At 34.2% G+C, this 22078-nt stretch overlaps 2 protein-coding genes across 2 annotated transcripts; one reads left to right on the top strand and one right to left on the bottom strand.

The window, feature by feature from the left end:
- The first annotated feature begins 1498 nt into the window (after window positions 1-1498).
- LOC140050166 (phosphoribosylformylglycinamidine synthase-like) lies at window positions 1499-12734 on the top strand. The gene is made up of 22 exons (XM_072095237.1): window positions 1499-1548; window positions 2234-2384; window positions 2994-3132; window positions 3945-4255; window positions 4901-5009; window positions 5515-5655; window positions 6100-6353; window positions 6716-6976; window positions 7157-7387; window positions 7553-7776; window positions 8123-8254; window positions 8511-8642; window positions 8732-9143; window positions 9291-9374; window positions 9485-9640; window positions 9907-10020; window positions 10137-10288; window positions 10390-10612; window positions 10731-10937; window positions 11307-11465; window positions 11635-11790; window positions 11899-12734. The coding sequence occupies exons 2-22, from the start codon at window positions 2237-2239 to the stop codon at window positions 12219-12221; spliced, it is 4068 nt and encodes a 1355-aa protein (XP_071951338.1). The 5' UTR covers window positions 1499-1548; window positions 2234-2236; the 3' UTR covers window positions 12222-12734.
- A 9-nt stretch (window positions 12735-12743) lies between these two features.
- On the bottom strand, window positions 12744-16458 carry LOC140050164 (Fanconi anemia group B protein-like). Its single transcript, XM_072095235.1, has 8 exons — window positions 15590-16458; window positions 15027-15182; window positions 14863-14949; window positions 14475-14606; window positions 14168-14337; window positions 13596-13990; window positions 13263-13497; window positions 12744-13178 (listed from the first exon to the last, which is right to left on the bottom strand). The coding sequence occupies exons 1-8, from the start codon at window positions 16448-16450 to the stop codon at window positions 12791-12793; spliced, it is 2424 nt and encodes an 807-aa protein (XP_071951336.1). The 5' UTR covers window positions 16451-16458; the 3' UTR covers window positions 12744-12790.
- Window positions 16459-22078: the final 5620 nt, after the last annotated feature.

Below are 22078 nucleotides of genomic sequence, written 5' to 3'. Positions count from 1 at the left end.
TTCCTGTAACAAATTTTAATTTATTCATACGGTACTAGGCTCTACAGAATAGAACACAAACAGTACTATCACTGATGCATAGCGCCTCCTATGGTTTGGTATATTTTTCAAAAGGTTATAGTGTCCTCTATAGTTTGGACAACTCCCGATTTCATTTTTTCACGTTGAGAGAGTGTCAAAGTTTTGTCAAATTAATCATTGTCTATAGACACGGTCGACCGTAATAATAATAATAATGAAACAAAATACACTTAAATTGTTCAATAAATGAAAAAAATAAATATGAATACGGAATATGGAACGAAACTAAAATTGCTTAAGCTTGGTTCCCACTAGCGACGCAACACAAGGACGTAACGCAACGCGACGCAACGCGACGTAATCACAAGCGAATAAGCCATCGCTTGTGATTGGTCAATTCACTTGCGTTGCGTTACGTCCTTGCGTTGCGTCGCTAGTGGGAACCACGGTTTACTGTCATAACTTCGTTTGTCATTGGTTAAAATGCTTGCGTTGCGTTTACGTCCTTGCGTTACGTTCTAATGGGAACCAAGCTTTAATAACCTCTAATGAAAACTAAAAAAAGGCGCTTTACTAATACTGCCATGTTATACCTTTCCATTATAGGTTTTCTACACTAAATTTCAACGGTAAAAGAAATGAGATGAGAGAGACGAGAGGTTTTTTTAGAATTGGAATTTTAGCCAATCATATTGTGCTCATAGAATACTAATTTGAATATTCGGTGCACAACATACCACCATCACCGGGACTTTCAATTGTTTCTTTAGGCGATCCGATAAATCGGGGAGAAGAGTTTATTTCAAGGATTTTCATTTATACAAACTCTCTGGTTTAGGTCTATTTATCATGGCGTCAGACATAGTAGTGAGTGAATTTAAGTCATCTTACTTTTGCTTTGTTCAGAGTTAGATTCAGAGTGAAATTGGACAATTCATTCATTGTATATTGTGGTGGGTATTGTTTTACATTTGTTTTTGGTGTATGGCTACTTGGGGTAAATAGTTTGTTTACAGTTAATACTGTTTCATAGAATGAATATGCACACTGTGATAAACACACATTTTCATATTTACTGTCATTATGAAAATATTCAATTGGTTTACAAACTCTTATCTGTCTGGGATAACATATGTTATTTGGAGCACATTAAGATACTAGTCACTTTTAATCAAAATCAACTTGAGTGGCGGAATTAATTTGTTACGCAAATCGCGTCGTTCATGATTTTAAATGAGAGAATAATCGTGATTGTGTAAAGTGTTTTTGCTGCGAATGATATTATAGAATAAATGTATCATTTCTTCTTTCGATTATAATATTTATTATTATGCGATTATATCATTTCTTCGTATCCACCTTTTGACACACTTGCTAAATTATTGGTGGCGCTCTTCAAAATCATCAGACCGTAACCGAACACATGTGGTGGATTAAATAAATGTTTACGCTCGCGGGAAGAGTGTAGTGTAGTAGTAAAGACAGTATTTATTTGTTTGAAAGCTTAGCCCCCGTTCTAATCAGATTGTAAGTTGGTTTCATTTTTGTTTGTGTTAAAATATTGATATATCATTTATTACATACTGTGTATCTGTTTTTTTATTTGGTGCTTTTTCTGATGACTAAAATGATAGGCGCCACACACAATTTTAGTTAGTCTAGTAAGGCTAGTAGTAGGCTAGGCCTAGCCCTAGGTTCTAGGTCGTACTAGAGTAGTACTCTAGTAGTAGAGTAGACTAGGCCTAACTAATAATGGCCTAGCTAGGCCCTTATTTGAGTTAATCAACTAACTGGAAATGAACTAAGGAAGTGCGGGATTCGGGGAATCATAACAAATACAAATAAAAGTAGGCGTATGATTTTTGACGTAAACTCCGAGTTACATTACATATAAATATATAGCCTATTTTATTATATAAATCCAAAGGCAAAAAAATTACAATGCTGTGGGTATCAGTGGCTGGATCTCAATGGAGATACAAAAAAAAAAGTGAAAAGCTAAATCAAAACGATAAAGTAAACAGCCAGAAAAGTTAGCAGAGCTTTCGGGCAACAACACTTAGCCCTTCATCAGTGCAAGTGCACTATCAGTGCAAGTGCATTATTATATAATATAGAAAGAAAAATGATTATTAAGTCATAAATAGACTAGTGTAAAAATTAATTAATAATAATAATATTAAAATATAGATATAATTTATTTTTTTTAAAGAATATGACTATCATTACTCGCTTTTATAAAAGTCCGGCATTACTCCCAGGGGCTTCAAATGTTTTGTGGAAGAAATTAGCCAAGCAGTTGGAAATTTCTAAATTGCAAGATTTAAAAACAGAAATTTGTTTTAACGTGGCTGTTAACGGAGGTAGGTACAGTACACTTCCTTTCTAATTTAAACAAGAAATATTTCTTACAAAGAACGCTGCTCGACATTCTAAAATAAAAAATTGTTCTTCAGATATATTATGATTAATTATTAAAAAGGTATCCTTTAATCGCAAAAATACATACAAATCAAAGATAGTTTTTTAATTATGATTCATTCATTCAGTCAATTTTTAACTTTAATGTGCTGTGTGTGACCTCAACCTATTGGCATACAACTGAATACCCTCTAGAGACAACGTGACTTCACGGTGGTACAAGTGAGAAAATCTTTCCAGTCTGTTGATTCGGGTCAACCAATCAAAGGGCGAGAATCCAAAATTGTTCAACCGTGAGCCCTCATAGACTCTCTTTTTCCAGATGTTTTTTTGGGTCCAGCAGCTGGGATCTATACATTATAGTAGAGTTTACAAAGTCACAAAACTGTCGGCCTTAGATACTATAACTGCTGCTTGCTTTAGCTTCTGAATGAGTAGTCCTTTTATGGGACGTACCTGGCTAGAGCAGCAGCTAGAAAAAAAAGTTTTCCCAACCAACTACAGTATATTATTTTTTAAAAAGTCAATTAAACTGTATATTAATTTCATAGATTACCTCAGTGGTGATGAACAAAAGAAGATACAATGGATCTTAGGTACCCCTTTTGAAGAATTTAGCCTACTGACCAAGTCAATCATAGTTGAAGACGGTCAAGAACCTGATGGACTTCTGATTGAAATTGGGCCTAGGTCAGAAAAGGTTTTTTAATTAACAAATACTGTTGGTATGAGAATAAGTAATAGATAATACTGTATGTTTTGTTATTCGATAGGTAATATCTGAGAAAGTAAAAGTCATAATTTTTTGTTGAATAAGGTAATAGGCATAAATTTAATTTAATTAAGAATAAAGCTAATCCACTGTCATTTGCAATGTCAACTTCCAAAGTTTGTGTTCAAGAAAATGCATGGCTGATGTTGCTGTATATTTAATAGAGAGGTTTCGCAATCTTACGAATACGATAACGAAAACGGATACGTCACGCACACGTATTCGTTTTCGTAAGCCATAAAAAAATCTGTTTCGCATGGCAACGAAATATTGAGGCGCGTCCAAAATATGACTGCGGTAAATTTGAGCGAAGCGCAGGTACGTGTTTCTTGGTGCTTGGCTGCCTAAGCCTAGCGTAACATTAAAGCGAGTGAGGACTTTAACAACTGCTATTTATCAAAATTGACCTGGCATTTTAGTAAATTACTTTAGTAAATTACTTTCAATAAATCTATAATTATATTATAATCGCGAATCATTCCTAATTCAAATGTAAAATAGATCAAAAACTATACTCGTTTTGTAGTTACGAATATGACTGGTGATATTCGTCAACACGAATACGCTTTACGAATATGAAATGGGGATCAGCTCAAAAGTTTCACAAATGTATGACGTATCTGTTTTCGTTATCGTATTCGTAAGGTTGCGAAACCTCCCTAATATCATGGGAATTACATTACACTATTTACTGTATATGAAATAATAAATTGAATTTTTTTACACACAGGTTGAACTTCTCTACAGCTTGGTCAACAAATGCTGTCTCAATCTGCCAATCGGCTGGAATCAACCATGTGACGCGTATTGAGCGTTCTATTCGCTATCTTATAAACGTAGCCGACAAGGATGGCATTCGTGCGTCTATCAGCCCCAAAGAAGAGAAACTACTGGTAGCTGTACTTCACGATCGTATGACGGAATGTCGCTACCACGAACCAATCAGCAGCTTTGAAATTAAAGCTAAACCAGAAGAAGTCTTTGAAATTGATGTTATAGGTGAAGGGAAAGTTGCTCTGGAAAAGGCAAACAAAGAATTAGGTGATTGTAATTATGTTTGTTTTTGTGATTCGTGTTCCCATGTATAGATGAACTCTGACCTTTAAACTTACTGTTTTTTGTGAATCCTATTTCTGCTTGTGTCTATTTATTAACTTAGCTTTAAAATTAATACTGATAACTTAGATACGGTACACCATTACATTATTAAGATTACATTACCTTAAAGTCCACCATGATTTCCTATTCTTTTAAATGTATTCCAGTAACCAGTCAGTATAACTGTATGATTGTACCGCATATTATCTGGTATAATCCCACCCCTGAGAGCACAAAACTTAGTGGAATAGGTGGACTATACCCGGGAAAACCTGTTTCATGAAAAAAATTATTGGTATACATTTCTTGTACAAACTCATCTGACCTAGATAGAGAGAGGTCTACATCCAGACCAAAAGCCAATACTAGGACTATACCCAGGGATATGCCTGAAATCAGTCATAACGTAGGGGATGGGATTATACCCGAGGAGTAATTATTTAAGCTGTCTGCGCATAAATTGTTCATTTATGAATTCATTGTTTCTGCATTTATAAAACAAAGTTCGTCATGACCGTTAAATGGTAGATGAAGATTTCTATTATTAATATTTCATTGTAAACATTTTGTTTTATTTTTTTACTGCAGGACTTGCCTTTGATGCGTGGGATCTAGACTTTTACACCAACATGTTTATTGAAAAGGTTAAACGTAATCCGACAAGTGTTGAACTCTTTGACTTGGCTCAGTCTAACAGGTACAAAGCACTTTAGTTTTAGTCGCATGAAGTTTACCATCTGTGAATGATGGTCATGAATATTTATTTACATTCTTTAGTGTCTTTTAAAAGTAATATCTTTATTTAATACAAACCTAAATTATTGAAAATATTGCAATGCTGTGAGTTTATCAGTGATTGGATAGAGATATAAATAGACTATGCTAAATAGCTAAATCAAAATGAGGTAAAAATAAAGTAAATGAAGTAAAACAGTCAAAAAGAACAAAGAAACTATCTGCCTCAATATATACCTCCTGAAAAAAAAAACAGGTGAAAAACAATTGTGGCATTGTCTATTTGCCTTCTAGCCTAAAATAAAGTAAAATAGTATCTGTAACCATGGATATTCCTAAGACATAGACCATTCTTTATTTAAATTCTTTTCATCTATGCAACATTTCTCAGCTTTCATTACTGTATTTAGAAATTCCTGAAAATATTCCTACAAATGGTTTTCTCTTGCTTTCTGTCTTCTTTCTAGTGAGCATAGTCGTCATTGGTTTTTTAAGGGTAAGATGGTAATCGATGGAGAAGAAAAAGATCATTCTTTATTCAAGATGGTGATGTCAACGCAAGCTACCAGCAATGATAACAACGTCATTAAATTCTCGGATAACAGCAGGTATCTTAACATTTTACGTGGCTTTCATATTTTATATCCATATTTTCCAAAGCGAATCACGATATAGTTTACTGGAATGGTGTCTATGACTCTTATATAAATCTTGTTGTGCTGGACAGAATTAGGCATTATACCTGACATTATTAGTTTTAGAGGGTGTCATGAAATAGCCCATAAAATACTACAGGCATAATTTCCATCGTAAATGATATTTATTCAGATTTTGTTGAACCACAAAGTGTTGCCTAAAGCTCTGTCTACACTATCAACTTTTATGTAAAAAATGTGATGTGCCCATATATGGACATGATGATGTCATATCACTACCATATTTGGGGACAATACATTTTTTGTCAAACTAGTTTGAGTGTAGACAGAGCTTTAAATGTTGTCAATGAACCTATACTGTTTTTTCTCACTTTGATAACTTTACTTGATTTTCAGTGCAATCAAAGGCCATAAGGTCAAAGTTCTCAAACCAGCCAATCCCGGGTCAGCAAGTGTGATGGAGGAATCTGAACCACTCAGGCATATCATCTTCACAGCAGAGACCCATAACTTTCCAACTGGGGTTGCACCCTTCCCAGGGGCTACAACTGGTACTGGGGGTAGGATACGTGATGTTCAGGCTGCAGGGAAGGGGGCACGTGTAGTGGCTGGCACTGCAGGCTACTGTTTTGGAAATTTGAACATTCCAGGTAAAATATATAAATCTAAAAATCAGATTTTGTAGTCCTTTTTTTTTTATTGATGTCAGACTGTCCTCGCTCAAAAATCAAAATAAATACAAATATAAAAGAAAATAAAACATAACAAATATACAGATATAAAGGATAAACCTTATCAAAGATTTGCAAAGTAACATTAACAATTAAAAGATATTCATTTACTGGCACTTATATGTATGTATAAATAGAGTATGGGATGAAAGATATTAAGTAACGCATGCAGTGAACAGGCATAATTGCGTGCTTATTTACATAATTTTGCTTTTTATAAACGTTATATATTCAGTTTAATTAATTATTTATTATCATTGATTGAACATTTGTTTAAACAGGGTATGACCTTCCATGGGAGGACAAAAATATGGTTTATCCTAGCAACATGGCGCCTGCTCTGTCGGTTGCTGTAGAGGCCAGCAATGGTGCATCTGACTACGGCAACAAGTTTGGTGAACCCGTTCTAACCGGTTTCTCTCGTTCATTTGGCATGATGCTTTCTGAGAGCGACAGAAGAGAGTGGGTGAAGCCTATTATGTTCAGTGGGGGTATTGGGATGCTTGAGAGTATGCATGCGACTAAAGACGAAGCAGAAAAAGGTTTGTTAAACAAACTAAATACAACACCATAAAAAATACTGTACTTCTTATTATTATTGTCTCCAAATATATATTATATGTCTGTCATATAAAATAAGATTATAGTAACCTGATAAAATATTTGGTTTTTATTTCTCCATTGAAAACTAATTATTGACTGAATAATTGTTTACCATGCAGGAATGAAAATTGTAAAACTTGGTGGACCAATCTATCGCATCGGAGTCGGTGGGGGTGCTGCATCTTCCATTCAAGTTCAAGGTGACAATACAGAAAAACTGGACTTTGAAGCCGTGCAGCGCGGTGATGCGGAGATGGAACAGAAACTAAACCGAGTTATAAGGGCGTGCATTGAGATGGGTGATACAAACCCTATATGTAGTATACATGATCAAGGAGCTGGAGGCAATGGTGAGTTTGCATGCAATGTGCTTATTTTTATTATTTTACTAAGTACAGTAGCACCCGTCATTTGGGACATCCCTATTAAGGGGAAACTTTGTCAGACAAATGTACTTATTTTTATGTCAAACTATGGCTAACATCTGACAAATTAAATCATTTTTTTGTGTACAGGTAATGTTTTAAAGGAGATATGTGAACCTGCAGGTGCTCTAATAAAAGCTAAGGAATTCCAACTAGGTGATCCAACCATCAACACCTTAGAACTATGGGGTGCAGAATACCAGGAGTCCAATGCCATACTAATACGATCTGAGGATCAAGAAAAACTTAAAGATATTTGTGACAGAGAGAAATGTCCAGCTGTTTTTGTTGGTGACATTACAGGTGATGGGAAGGTAATATTTGGATGATTTTTTTACCTACTTTATTTTAAATTCTTTTAGTGGAGCTGTTGCTTGGTGGTTTAACATGCTTGCCTTCCAATTCCAAGGTCCAGGGTTCAATCAAGGTCAAGGGTTGTAACTCACGACTCTTTCAACTTCACTCCATAAGCCTGAAATAAGACTTGGTTTATAAGCACGATAAACTATAAAATAGTTTATCCATCCTGTAATTGGCAAGTTCAAGTATGAAAAAAACACATTTAAATACTACAGTATTACTAATTTTGAAGAATGCCTTTTCATGGACAGATAGAGTGCATAAGAGTTTTGCAATACAAAAATATTTTTTTTTTTTCAGATTCGTCTTGAGGTAGAAAAGAAAGTGGAAGCTGGTGAGGGTGATGCAGAACCTCCAAGCAAAAAAAGAACAGCACTTACTTATCCAGTTGATCTCCAACTTGAATGGGTTCTTGGAAAGATGCCGCAAAAGGTATGATGGAGACTTGATGGTAGAGTAGTGTCGGTAATAAGTTCGAACCATACCATGAATGCATCAGTGGTGTAATGGTAGGATGTCTGCATATCAAGCAGAAGATTCCAGGTTCAAATCTCAGCTGAGGTCGCTTTTTCTCAATCTCACAGATTTCATCAATAACCATTGAAAATAATTATGTGTTATAATAATAGTGTCTCTTTCTCTTTCTGTCTGTAAAATTATATAGAATTATCTTTTTTTTTCTTTTCAGGTTTTCAAGTATGATCGATGTAAACCAAAACTTAAGCAGTTAACACTACCTGATGGTTTGACTGTCCGATGTGCACTCAACCGTGTATTGCGTCTACCCTCAGTAGCCAGTAAAAGATTTTTGACTAATAAGGTAAAGATCTGTTTATCTTTAATATTGCATAACTTATTTGTGTGAAGGAATATGGAAAGTGTATAACCAGGATACATTGTTTCTGTTAGGTTGATCGTGCTGTCACTGGCCTGATAGCCCAGCAGCAATGTGTAGGCCCCCTGCACACACCACTCGCTGATGTTGCTGTTACCGCACTCTCCCACTTTGAAACTGTAGGCTCAGCTACAGCTATTGGAGAGCAGCCTATTAAAGGGTTAGTCGATCCTGGCTGTGGTGCCAGAATGTCTGTAGGAGAAGCCCTCACCAATCTTGTGTTTGCTAGAGTCTCCGATCTTAAAGATGTCAAATGTAGCGGTAACTGGATGTGGCCAGCGAAGCTTCCTGGTGAGGGTGCTGCATTGTATGATGCATGCGAGGCTATGTGCGAGGTGATGGGCAAGTTGGGTGTTGCTGTGGATGGTGGGAAGGACTCTTTGAGTATGGCTGCCAGGATAGGCTCTGAAACGGTCAAAGCTCCAGGTTAGACATTTCATGCTTGTTAATAACTCGTATAGTGTCTGATGTACAATCTTGTGAATTATTTTGATAAGTTAAGCTTGAAGACACTAATACACTTCTTTACTCCATTTACTTACTAATAATGAAATATCAATTACAATTTTTTAGGTGCATTGGTTGTGTCTGTGTATGTGGCATGCCCAGATATTACTGCAACTGTGACCCCTGACCTTAAATGTCCAGACAGTAAAGGTAAAGTGAATATAACATTGCACATTTTGTTAGCTACAATTAAATTAACTACCTAAACAAACAAAAAATATAATATATTTATAAACAAGACTTTACATATTCTATTTCAGGGACTTTGCTCTGGGTTTCATTTGGTAAAAGGCATAACCGGTTAGGTGGTAGTGCCCTCGCTCAGTGCTATAATCAACTCGGACAATCCTCGCCTGATCTCGATGAACCAGAAACGTTTGTAAGGGCTTTCAACACAACGCAAAATCTTATCAAAGGTAGTCATTTTCATAGACTTATTAATTAGACGTTTACAAAAAATCCATTTACTTGTAGTTATAATATAAAGCGCTGTCTACACTATCAAACTAGTTTGACAAAAAAATGTGATGTGCCTAAATAGGGTAGTGATATGCCTAAAAATGCTAGTGATATGATATCATGTCCATATATGGGCATATCGCATTTTTTGTCGCATAAAGTTTGATAGTGTAGACAGAGCTTTAGAGATATGAATAACATTCAATTTTGTATCCTTTTGTAGATGGAAAAATATCAACTGGTCATGATATTAGTGATGGCGGTATTGTAACAACATTATTAGAAATGGCGTTTGCTGGGAATTGTGGTATTGACGTCAAACTTTCCGAAACTGATGGTAAGCATTATGCTATCTCTACACATGCCTTGAATGGATCATTTTAATCTTTCATATGGTTCCAGAACCTCTGGTAAGCAATAATACATTGTAAAACTTTATATATTTATTTTCAGTAACTGCAATTGATATTCTGTTTGCTGAAGAACTAGGGCTGGTGTTAGAAGTAACAGCTAATGCTAGTGAGGACATTTGTAGACAGTTCAGTGACAATAATGTTCCTTGTTCTCTAATTGGTCACTCCAGTGGATCAGGTCAAGGGTCAATGGTAAGTTTTTTTTTTTAAATGGAAGCAATATTTGAACATTTATTTATAATCATTTATCATTTATGATAGTTTTTAGAATGTTTTTTATATGTAAATTATAGGTTGTCATCTCAGTAAATGAGAAAGAAGTCTTGAATGAAAAGATGACTGTTCTTAGAGACGTGTGGGAAGAGACTAGTTTTCAACTGGAAAAACTACAAGCAAATCCAGAGTGTGTTGAAGTGGAGCAACGCAATTTAGCAAATAGAACAGCACCACCATTTAAATTAACCTTTGACCCAGTTGCAACAAATCTGAATTCTGTTAAAAATGGATGCTCTAAAGGTTAGAACCAATTTTGGAATATTGATTATCTTGTTCTGAATTTTAATTTGTTAAAGTAATACAAGTTAAATTTGGCTCATTAGTTACAATATACATAATCATAATTGGCCTTCCATAGATGGAATGAAACCAAAGGTTGCTGTGATCCGTGAGGAAGGCAGTAATGGAGATCGAGAGATGAGTTCAACACTACACATGGCTGGCTTTGAAACATGGGACATCAATATGCAAGATTTAGCTTGCGGTAAAGTCGCTCTCGATCAATTTCGTGGAGTGGTTTTTGTTGGCGGTTTCAGTTTTGCAGACGTTTGTGGTTCCGCAAAAGGTATACTTTTCTGATTGAACTTTTTGTAGCATAGCAAAAATACATGCTGGAGCAGTAACCAAGTATTATACTAGTATTAGACAGATAGTAACCTAAATAGATATTTATTCTAGTTTATTTAAATAATAATGAAAACATTTCTTCTGGTTTCGATTCGTATAATAATATAAGTAGTTCTTTGATAGTAAACCAATAAAACTTACGTTGGCAAGACAGTTTCGTCTAGCTGTCAGCTTGACTTCTTCAGTAGCAACTGAAGAAGTCAAGCTGACAGCTAGACGAAACTGTCTTGCCAACGTAAGTTTTATTGGTTTACTATCAAAGAACTACTTATATTATTATTTAAATAATGTTTATTAATCATTTTAGGTTGGGCAGCAACTATTTTGTTCAACCCAGCTGTGCGTGCTCAGTTTGATGCATTTAGAGCAAGGAAAGACACTTTCTCACTGGGTGTATGCAATGGCTGCCAACTAATGGGCCTGCTAGGCTGGGTTGCTCCGGATGTCACCAAGGAGCTTACTACAGGTAAGGTATCATGAGGTATATTTAGTAAGTAGTGTAGTGGTAGTAGGACACCGGTGTAAAGCAGGTATGCCTCTTTGACAAGTAAAAAGAAAATATGAACTACTTTTTGATATCCATTTGTTGACAGACTATTAATGTTTATTATGAATTATTTGTTATTGTCTTTTAGACGCAGCATCAGCTCAGCAAGGAGTCCATCTTGCTCATAATCTTTCCGAGCGTTTTGAGTCTCGTTTTGTTGCTGTAAAGATTAATGAAAGCCCTGCTTTAATGCTGAAAGGAATGGAAGGCTCTGTGCTTGGTGTCTGGACACAGCATGGAGAAGGTTAGATATTGATACCTCTTGATAATGATGGATGTTTAGTACCAACTTATATTTTAATTTAACTAAAAATGTTATTAAATGTACTCAACTCAAATTGTTTCTCTCTAGGGCACATGAAGTTTTCTAACAAAGAAACAAAAGACACAGTTCTGTCTGAAAATCTTGCACCAGTGCGCTTTGTCGATGACAAAGGAGAAGTGACAACTGAATACCCGTTGAACCCCAACGGCTCACCCAATGGCATAGCGGCAATTTGCTCCGCAGATGGCCGTCATCTGGCGATCATGCCTCATCCAGAGCGTACAACTTTGACGTGGCAATGGCCATGGATGCCGCAAGATTGGCGGGAGACATTACAAGCGTCACCGTGGATGAAGATGTTCCAAAATGCTTGTTCATGGTGCTTGGAGACGTCAGAGGCAGATAGATAATATTGCTTATGCATGGGATATATTTAAAAAAAATGTTATCTTGTTGGTGGTGCTTTAGAGGCAGATACTATTGCTTTATGCTTTATATACTGTATTAATTTGTTCCTCTTCTCAACAATATTATTTATTGAATAATAAAAAATAAAATAAAAAATTATCGAGGCTTAATTTCAGCAATATATTATGCATTCCATAGAAGTAGTTCCTCAGAAGGAAAGAAGAAACACAAGCTATGATCGCTATTGGCGGTGCTATTGAATTTAAACTATAATACATTAAACAAGAAATAAGAAATATTTGTACTTCATTTGAATTTAAGTTGGTGCAAAAAAAACTGTTACAGGGTTTAAGAATAAATGTATAAATATATTGTAGTTGCACTTGTCTTTTTACAGTTACGTCACATTAAGTGTAAAATAAATCAAGTTCGATTACTCTGGCCAGGTCTTTATTGAAGTTAACAAAATAATTTTGTTCACATAATACTATATTTATAATGAAAACATTGAAATAAATCGACATTACAAAAATTTGGTCAATTAGTTTCTCATTTATTTCTCATTGTACGTTTACTTGTCAGAAATTATAGCAAATTCCATAAAAGCATTGTCTGTTGCAACCTTTCTTTTCAGGTCTTCAATTTCCATGGTTACAGCTGTATGACTGTCTATTGTTTTTGTTGACGAGTTGCACTTGGTTGACATTTGTTCGTTCACAAACGCTTTCCTCCACTCTTCTACAGATTTTGTTTTTTCTTTATCATCTTTCACTTCTTCCACTTTGTCATCAAATTTGTGAGTGGTTAGAATTTTAAGTTTTGTAGTTATTTCCTTTTCTAGTTCATCAAGTGCGTTTTTACTTGCGGAGGTCACACGTGATTGGGTTGGCGTGATGATGACATCATCAGGAAGCATGTCTTGCAAGGAATGAACAAGTAGATGTAAACACTTCTCGTCTCTGGGAAGTTAAAAGATAGTTAAGAGAGTGAGTGAGTTTAATCTAGCACAACTTGTACAAAAAAATGCAGTAAATTTACAATACCTTGTATAAATTTCTGCCAATACGCTTTTTGCATTGAGAACCGTGATATAAATTCTGCATAGACTGAATGCTCCAGACGTACAAATGAGGCCATTGTTTGCAATTGGTAGAAACTTGAATGAAGTCTGGATGAACGAGTCTAATTGACTGATGTTGCTATGTTGACTTGTAATGTTTACGGTTGTCTGTAGTTGAACCGCATTGAGGGTAATTTCCTCATGATCAGTCAACTCACCTATAGTACAAAGAAATGCATTTACCTAACCTAAAGAAACGTCTGGTACAGTATCTAAAAACTGCGTATATATTACATTTATGCTAGGCTACACATACCACAAAATTCTTGCAAAGTGACTTGCAGGTCACCCTTGGCTACATCAGAGGCTGTCAGAGAAACACTTCCAACACCGATGCTTTCAAGTGGACGAGACATGTCCTCCGTACATGATTTCCAGTGCAACACTAAATTACACACCAAATATGACTGCACAAAAGATGGTAGTTTTGTAACTGCACATATAAATGCACGTTCAGTTGGATGTAAAATAGTTTTTAGCGGCTTAGGGTTGTTAGGTTGGGGTTTCAAACGCTTCTGTACAGGCTCCTCAAAAATGGTTCCTTTGAGTTCGAATTTGTTTTGTACATACAGACTACTCCTAGTTTTAAAGACAATGGGATGTTGACCACTATCTCTATGAATCAGGGAAATCGCCAACTTCTGAATGGATCTGAAATGAGAAACAATGTTATAGCTATTGACATTTAGTCTTGGTTGTGGTCGTTACACTCTGGTGGGTCAATTTGGTTGTGGCCTATAACCTTTATAGTGTCAGATATGACTTTAGTTGAACAAAATCGGGTTTAGTTTGGTTGTTGCCTATAACCTGCTTGGTATTTCTACTTACTTGCGAGTTGTGTTTTCAACTTCCATTGCTACAATCCACTCATCTCCTACAAGACGTTGCCATGGTGAGGAAACAGAAGGATGATACTCGGTATTCTTGTTATCTATCTGCACTGCATTAGTACCAGACATGCTTTTGTGGCTTAATCCATCATAAAGACAAACCAACGACTTTAAAAAGAAAAGAAATAACATTTTAGAATTTATTAATCAATTTTAGTTTACTTTTTATAATGGATAATTCTTTCGATATTAGTTACCAATTTAAGAAAAGTAACTTTAAAACCAGTAAACTTTAATTGCATTACCATTTGATCTGAACGGTCTGCATTATCATTCATGTCAGTTGCCATTTTGACTAATGCTTTGTGGGATTGATGAATCATTCTAACTTTTTCTGTGAGCTGTATTCGGCTTTGTTTCACGGCAGCAACACTAACCTATTGGAAAAAAATATATATATATTTAAGGACATTCAATTTATACTGTAGACAGGGAGATGTAAAATAATCTCCCTGCTGTAGACTACACCTGATGGTACATTGTTTTACTTGTTTTTGGCCTAGGATTGATGATTCTATGCCTCATAAACGACAGAATTTTAAAAGTTTGGTTTAATAAAATGAAGATTGAGATTGTTGAAAAAGCGTGAAACTCATGCCAGATGCGCGATACTTGACATGTAGGATGGTATACCTGCATTCGCTTTTGTAGAGCTCTGACAGCAGATGTCAAGTTGTTCTGTGAAACAGTTGTGCCGTCTTCAACTACATCTCCATCACCCTGAAAATAAAACAGTAAACAATTTGATATCCAAATTTAATCATACATCTTCCGCGACCAAGAATCATTCAATTTACCTCTTTGATGTTATAGCAAAGTAAATCTGTTAACATGAATCCTGTAAAAATGTTGGTGTGAATAGAGTTGGTGCTAAGAAGAAGAATTTGATCACTGCCATAATTGTAAAAATCATCTACAAGAACTCTGGAGATACCGTTCCAACTTGCTGCAATCTGTAAAAAGTAAAAGTAACAATATCTGAAGCAGCAAAACGTCTGTTTTACACTAGGAAAAATTGTTAATGCAAATCCAATGTTACAGGAGAGAAAAAATCACTACCTTTTCTACTACAAGAGCGAATAGCTACAATTTTTAATTCCATCGCTTGTCTACTAAGCTATTTGATTCACATGAGTGCTCATGAATGCATGACAACTTATTTCCTGCGCTACGATTGGTTGCAAAATTTTTAGCTTCGTTAAAAGCAGAAGCTCTTCGAAAGTGATTTTTGTGTTAATTTTAAATAAAAATTTTATTTTCATAATTAATTCTTATGTAAAAAACCTCACTTTACTAGCGTTTATTCGCGATGCAACCTAAAAACGTTTGGATTATCATTGACATTGTTAGTGAACAATACCTCAAAAGTGTTAGACCAAACACAGCAAACTTCTGAACAGCGAGAAGAAATGACAATCAATTTCTTGCCACCAGCCACAACAGCAACATCCATTGCAACAGCGTCTTTAAATGGTAGTCGACAGAGATTCTTTGTCTTTCCATTTTGAAATGATATCAACTGATTTTCTTTTGTGCAGATAATAACAGAATCATCACACACATTTACAACCGTAACAATATCTGCATAAACATCCGGAATAAGTTTGAAAAAACTCTTTTGTAATCCACCTCTCAAAAGTATTTTGATAAAGCGATAGGTACTTGGGAAAGACATCAGGTGTTGATCAATACCAACGTCATCATTTTTCTCTTTTATTCTGCCTATTGTCACAAGATCTGTGCCAATCATTCCAGACCAGAAAAGATCACCACCACCAGCAGTTGAGTTATATCTAGGTACAACTTTCTGCAATTTATCAGTAGCATTATAAACAAAGATGTTACCTCCGTGCAACCAGACAACATTTGGTCCATCTGTAAGATTGGCATGATCTGGCAATATTTCATAAGGTAGATTAAACTTTGATATCATTTTAATTGCATGAGTGGTTACTTGCAGAATGTAGTAAGTGAATTTTTCATCTAAATCTGCATGTAATACCATGTTTAACGTAACCAAGCCTGTACTATCATTTTCAACTAAGTGATGTACAACACAATGTAAATGATTGGCTTGGATGTCATAGCATGGGACATTTCCAATGGGGATGAACTCCCTTTGTAGGTGTAACTGGAATGCCTGTGCCTTTAATGAGCATGTTTCTCCATGATGGTGAAAAGTCACCCAAATCACATTGCCTAAATGAGAAGTAATAAGCATTCTTGTGTCAGTTGATCTAGTGCCCGATCCTGCCAAAGAAGCATTGTTTACAGCTCCAGTCGATCCAGGTCAGGGTGTATGGCGCGCTAAATGTGCATTATGAATACTATAGAAATTAGTTCACATTAAAAAAAAATCCCATTACTATTACTGTTTTGCACATCACATACGCCATATTGGTGGAATTAAAATAGAAAGACACGTAAAGGAGATTCTGGAAAATAGTTATTTTTTCAAAGTACTGTTTGGCCAAAATATCTATTTTTAAAAACATTGTGTCATTCTGCACATGCCAAAAAATGAGGGTCGAGATTTGGCCGATTTTCCGAAAAAACCTTAGAACATGGATTTTAAAAAAATGACCAATATATACCCTTTTCAAAATACATTTGAGGTAGCATGCGCAGAAATTTTTTTTTTGTGCATGCTAATTTATGATATAGGAATTTGGCCGATTTTGGAAAAAATTCCAAGTACAGAGACATTTTTGAAAAATTGCCAATTTTTGACCTTTTGATTTGTTGACATAACTGTTTACTGAAGAATAATAAGCATGCGCAGAGTCGAATAATGCGTTCTGCGCATGTCAATTATGCTATAGTAACCAGTTTTATTTATTTTTTGACATAAATGGTTACTATAGCAAAATAAACAAGCACAGAGTCGAATATGGGGTTCTCCGCATGTCAATTATGCTTTAGTAACTAGTTTTATCGAAGAATAAAAAGGTCGAAATTTTGCCATTTAAAAAAAAAATCCCTGTACTAATTTTCGAAAAATGGCCATTTTTGGACCCTTTTATTTTTTGATATAAATAGTTACTATAGCATACTAAACATGCGCAGGTCGAAATTTTTGAAAAAATCCCTGTACTATAGTACATGGAAATTTTCGAAAAATTGCCATTTTTCGACCCTTTTATTTTTTGATATAAATAGTTACTATAGCATAATAAACATGTGCAGAGTCGAATATTAGGTTCTGCGCATGTCAATTATGCTATAGTAACCAGTTTTATCTATTTTTTGATATAAATAGTTACTATAGCATACTAAACATGCGCCGAGTCGAATATTTGGTTCTGCGCATGTCAATTATGCTATAGTAACCAGTTTTAACGCAAAATAAAAAGGTCTAAATTTTGCAATTTTTTGAAAAAATCCCTGTACTATAGTACAGGGAAATTTTCGAAATATTGCCATTTTTCGACCCTTTTATTTTTTGATATAAATAGTTACTATAGCATAATAAACATGCGCAGAGTCGAATATTAGGTTCTGCGCATGTCAATTATGCTATAGTAACCAGTTTTATCTATTTTCTGACATAAATGGTTACTATAGCAAAATAAACATGCGCAGAATCGAATATTGCGTTCTGCGCATGTCAATTATGCTATAGTAACTAGTTTTATCAAAAACAAAAAGGTCGAAATTTTCCCATTTTTGGAAAAAATCCCTTTACTATAGTACAGGGAAATTTTCGAAAAATCGCCATTTTTCGACCCTTTTATTTTTTGATATAAATAGTTACTATAGCATAATAAACATGTGCAGAGTCGAATATTAGGTTCTGCGCATGTCAATTATGCTATAGTAACCAGTTTTATCTATTTTCTGATGTAAATAGTTACTATAGCATACTAAACATGCGCCGAGTTGAATATTTGGTTCTGCGCATGTCAATTATGCTATAGTAACCAGTTTTAACGGAAAATAAAAAGGTCGAAATTTTCCCATTTTTTGAAGAAATCCATGTACTATAGTACAGGGAAATTTTCGAAATATTGCCATTTTTCGACCCTTTTATTTTTTGATATAAATAGTTACTATAGCATAATAAACATGAGCAGAGTCGAATATTAGGTTCTGCGCATGTCAATTATGCTATAGTAACCAGTTTTATCTATTTTCTGATGTAAATAGTTACTATAGCATACTAAACATGCGCCGAGTTGAATATTTGGTTCTGCGCATGTCAATTATGCTATAGTAACCAGTTTTAACGCAAAATAAAAAAGTCGAAATTTTCCCATTTTTTGAAAAAATCCCTGTACTATAGTACAGGGAAATTTTCGAAATATTGCCATTTTTCGACCCTTTTATTTTTTGATATAAATAGTTACTATAGCATAATAAACATGAGCAGAGTCGAATATTAGGTTCTGCGCATGTCAATTATGCTATAGTAACCAGTTTTATCTATTTTCTGACATAAATGGTTACTATAGCAAAATAAACATGCGCAGAGTCGAATATTGCGTTCTGCGCATGTCAATTATGCTATAGTAACTAGTTTTATCAAAAATAAAAAGGTCGAAATTTTGCCATTTTTGGAAAAAATCCCTTTACTATAGTACAGGAAAATTTTCGAAAAATTGCCATTTTTCGACCCTTTTATTTTTTTGATATAAATAGTTACTATAGCATAACTAACATGCGCAGAGTCGAATATTAGGTTATGCGCATGTCAATTATGCTATAGTAACCAGTTTTATCTATTTTCTGACATAAATGGTTACTATAGCAAAATAAACATGCGCAGAGTCGAATATTGGGTTCTGCGCATGTCAATTATGCTATAGTAACTAGTTTTATCGCAAAATAAAAAGGTCGAAATTTTGCCATTTAAAAAAAAAATCCCTGTACTATAGTAGAGGAAAATTTTCGAAAAATTGCTATATTTCGACCCTTTTATTTTTTGATATAAATAGTTACTGTAGAATATTAAACATGCGCAGAGTCGAATATTAGGTTCTGCGCATGTCAATTATGCTATAGTAACCAGTTTTAACGCAAAATAAAAAGGTCTTAATTTTGCAATTTTTTGAAAAAATCCCTGTACTATAGTACAGGGAAATTTTCGAAATATTGCCATTTTTCGACCCTTTTATTTTTTTATATAAATAGTTACTATAGCATAATAAACATGTGCAGAGTCGAATATTAGGTTCTGCGCATGTCAATTATGCTATAGTAACCAGTTTTATCTATTTTTTGATATAAATAGTTACTATAGCATACTAAACATGCGCCGAGTCGAATATTTGGTTCTGCGCATGTCAATTATGCTATAGTAACCAGTTTTAACGCAAAATAAAAAGGTCTAAATTTTGCAATTTTTTGAAAAAATCCCTGTACTATAGTACAGGGAAATTTTCGAAATATTGCCATTTTTCGACCCTTTTATTTTTTGATATAAATAGTTACTATAGCATAATAAACATGTGCAGAGTCGAATATTAGGTTCTGCGCATGTCAATTATGCTATAGTAACCAGTTTTATCTATTTTTTGATATAAATAGTTACTATAGCATACTAAACATGCACCGAGTCGAATATTTGGTTCTGCGCATGTCAATTATGCTATAGTAACCAGTTTTAACGCAAAATAAAAAGGTCTAAATTTTGCAATTTTTTGAAAAAATCTCTGTACTATAGTACAGGGAAATTTTCGAAATATTGCCATTTTTCGACCCTTTTATTTTTTGATATAAATAGTTACTATAGCATAATAAACATGCGCAGAGTCGAATATTAGGTTCTGCGCATGTCAATTATGCTATAGTAACCAGTTTTATCTATTTTCTGACATAAATGGTTACTATAGCAAAATAAACATGCGCAGAATCGAATATTGCGTTCTGCGCATGTCAATTATGCTATAGTAACTAGTTTTATCAAAAACAAAAAGGTCGAAATTTTCCCATTTTTGGAAAAAATCCCTTTACTATAGTACAGGGAAATTTTCGAAAAATCGCCATTTTTCGACCCTTTTATTTTTTGATATAAATAGTTACTATAGCATAATAAACATGTGCAGAGTCGAATATTAGGTTCTGCGCATGTCAATTATGCTATAGTAACCAGTTTTATCTATTTTCTGATGTAAATAGTTACTATAGCATACTAAACATGCGCCGAGTTGAATATTTGGTTCTGCGCATGTCAATTATGCTATAGTAACCAGTTTTATCTATTTTCTGATGTAAATAGTTACTATAGCATACTAAACATGCGCCGAGTTGAATATTTGGTTCTGCGCATGTCAATTATGCTATAGTAACCAGTTTTAACGCAAAATAAAAAAGTCGAAATTTTCCCATTTTTTGAAAAAATCCCTGTACTATAGTACAGGGAAATTTTCGAAATATTGCCATTTTTCGACCCTTTTATTTTTTGATATAAATAGTTACTATAGCATAATAAACATGAGCAGAGTCGAATATTAGGTTCTGCGCATGTCAATTATGCTATAGTAACCAGTTTTATCTATTTTCTGACATAAATGGTTACTATAGCAAAATAAACATGCGCAGAGTCGAATATTGCGTTCTGCGCATGTCAATTATGCTATAGTAACTAGTTTTATCAAAAATAAAAAGGTCGAAATTTTGCCATTTTTGGAAAAAATCCCTTTACTATAGTACAGGAAAATTTTCGAAAAATTGCCATTTTTCGACCCTTTTATTTTTTTGATATAAATAGTTACTATAGCATAACTAACATGCGCAGAGTCGAATATTAGGTTATGCGCATGTCAATTATGCTATAGTAACCAGTTTTATCTATTTTCTGACATAAATGGTTACTATAGCAAAATAAACATGCGCAGAGTCGAATATTGGGTTCTGCACATGTCAATTATGCTATAGTAACTAGTTTTATCGCAAAATAAAAAGGTCGAAATTTTGCCATTTAAAAAAAAAATCCCTGTACTATAGTAGAGGGAAATTTTCGAAATATTGCCATTTTTCGACCCTTTTATTTTTTTATATAAATAGTTACTATAGCATAATAAACATGTGCAGAGTCGAATATTAGGTTCTGCGCATGTCAATTATGCTATAGTAACCAGTTTTATTTATTTCTTGATATAAATAGTTACTATAGCATACTAAACATGCGCCGAGTCGAATATTTGGTTCTGCGCATGTCAATTATGCTATAGTAACCAGTTTTAACGCAAAATAAAAAGGTCTAAATTTTGCAATTTTTTGAAAAAATTCCTGGACTATAGTACAGGGAAATTTTCGAAATATTGCCATTTTTCGACCCTTTTATTTTTTGATATAAATAGTTACTATAGCATAATAAACATGCGCAGAGTCGAATATTAGGTTCTGCGCATGTCAATTATGCTATAGTAACCAGTTTTATCTATTTTCTGACATAAATGGTTACTATAGCAAAATAAACATGCGCAGAGTCGAATATTGCGTTCTGCGCATGTCAATTATGCTATAGTAACTAGTGTTATCAAAAACAAAAAGGTCGAAATTTTCCCATTTTTGGAAAAAATCTCTTTACTATAGTACAGGGAAATTTTCGAAAAATCGCCATTTTTCGACCCTTTTATTTTTTGATATAAATAGTTACTATAGCATAATAAACATGTGCAGAGTCGAATATTAGGTTCTGCGCATGTCAATTATGCTATAGTAACCAGTTTTATCTATTTTCTGATGTAAATAGTTACTATAGCATACTAAACATGCGCCGAGTTGAATATTTGGTTCTGCGCATGTCAATTATGCTATAGTAACCAGTTTTAACGCAAAATAAAAAGGTCGAAATTTTCCCATTTTTTGAAAAAATCCCTGTACTATAGTACAGGGAAATTTTCGA

The sequence above is a fragment of the Antedon mediterranea genome, chromosome 5 (assembly GCF_964355755.1).
Source record: "Antedon mediterranea chromosome 5, ecAntMedi1.1, whole genome shotgun sequence".
NCBI lineage: Eukaryota > Metazoa > Echinodermata > Crinoidea > Comatulida > Antedonidae > Antedon > Antedon mediterranea.
The sequence above is the reverse complement of the archived record's forward strand: the minus strand, read 5'-3'. Positions and strand labels throughout refer to the sequence as shown.

What these genes read in the sequence shown, in the direction of transcription:
- LOC140050166 (XM_072095237.1), top strand. Translation starts at nt 2,237, where the DNA reads ATGACTATCATTACTCGCTTTTATAAAAGTCCGGCATTACTCCCAGGG. An exon ending in TGGAAATTTGAACATTCCAG is followed by an intron (nt 6,354 to 6,715) that starts GTAAAATATATA and finishes TTGTTTAAACAG; the next exon opens with GGTATGACCTTCCATGGGAG. An exon ending in AACGCAAAATCTTATCAAAG is followed by an intron (nt 9,641 to 9,906) that starts GTAGTCATTTTC and finishes ATCCTTTTGTAG; the next exon opens with ATGGAAAAATATCAACTGGT.
- LOC140050164 (XM_072095235.1), bottom strand. Translation starts at nt 16,450, where the DNA reads ATGCTTATTACTTCTCATTTAGGCAATGTGATTTGGGTGACTTTTCAC. An exon ending in TTTGCTATAACATCAAAGAG is followed by an intron (nt 14,950 to 15,026) that starts GTAAATTGAATG and finishes TTTTATTTTCAG; the next exon opens with GGTGATGGAGATGTAGTTGA. An exon ending in CAGACCGTTCAGATCAAATG is followed by an intron (nt 14,338 to 14,474) that starts GTAATGCAATTA and finishes TTCTTTTTAAAG; the next exon opens with TCGTTGGTTTGTCTTTATGA.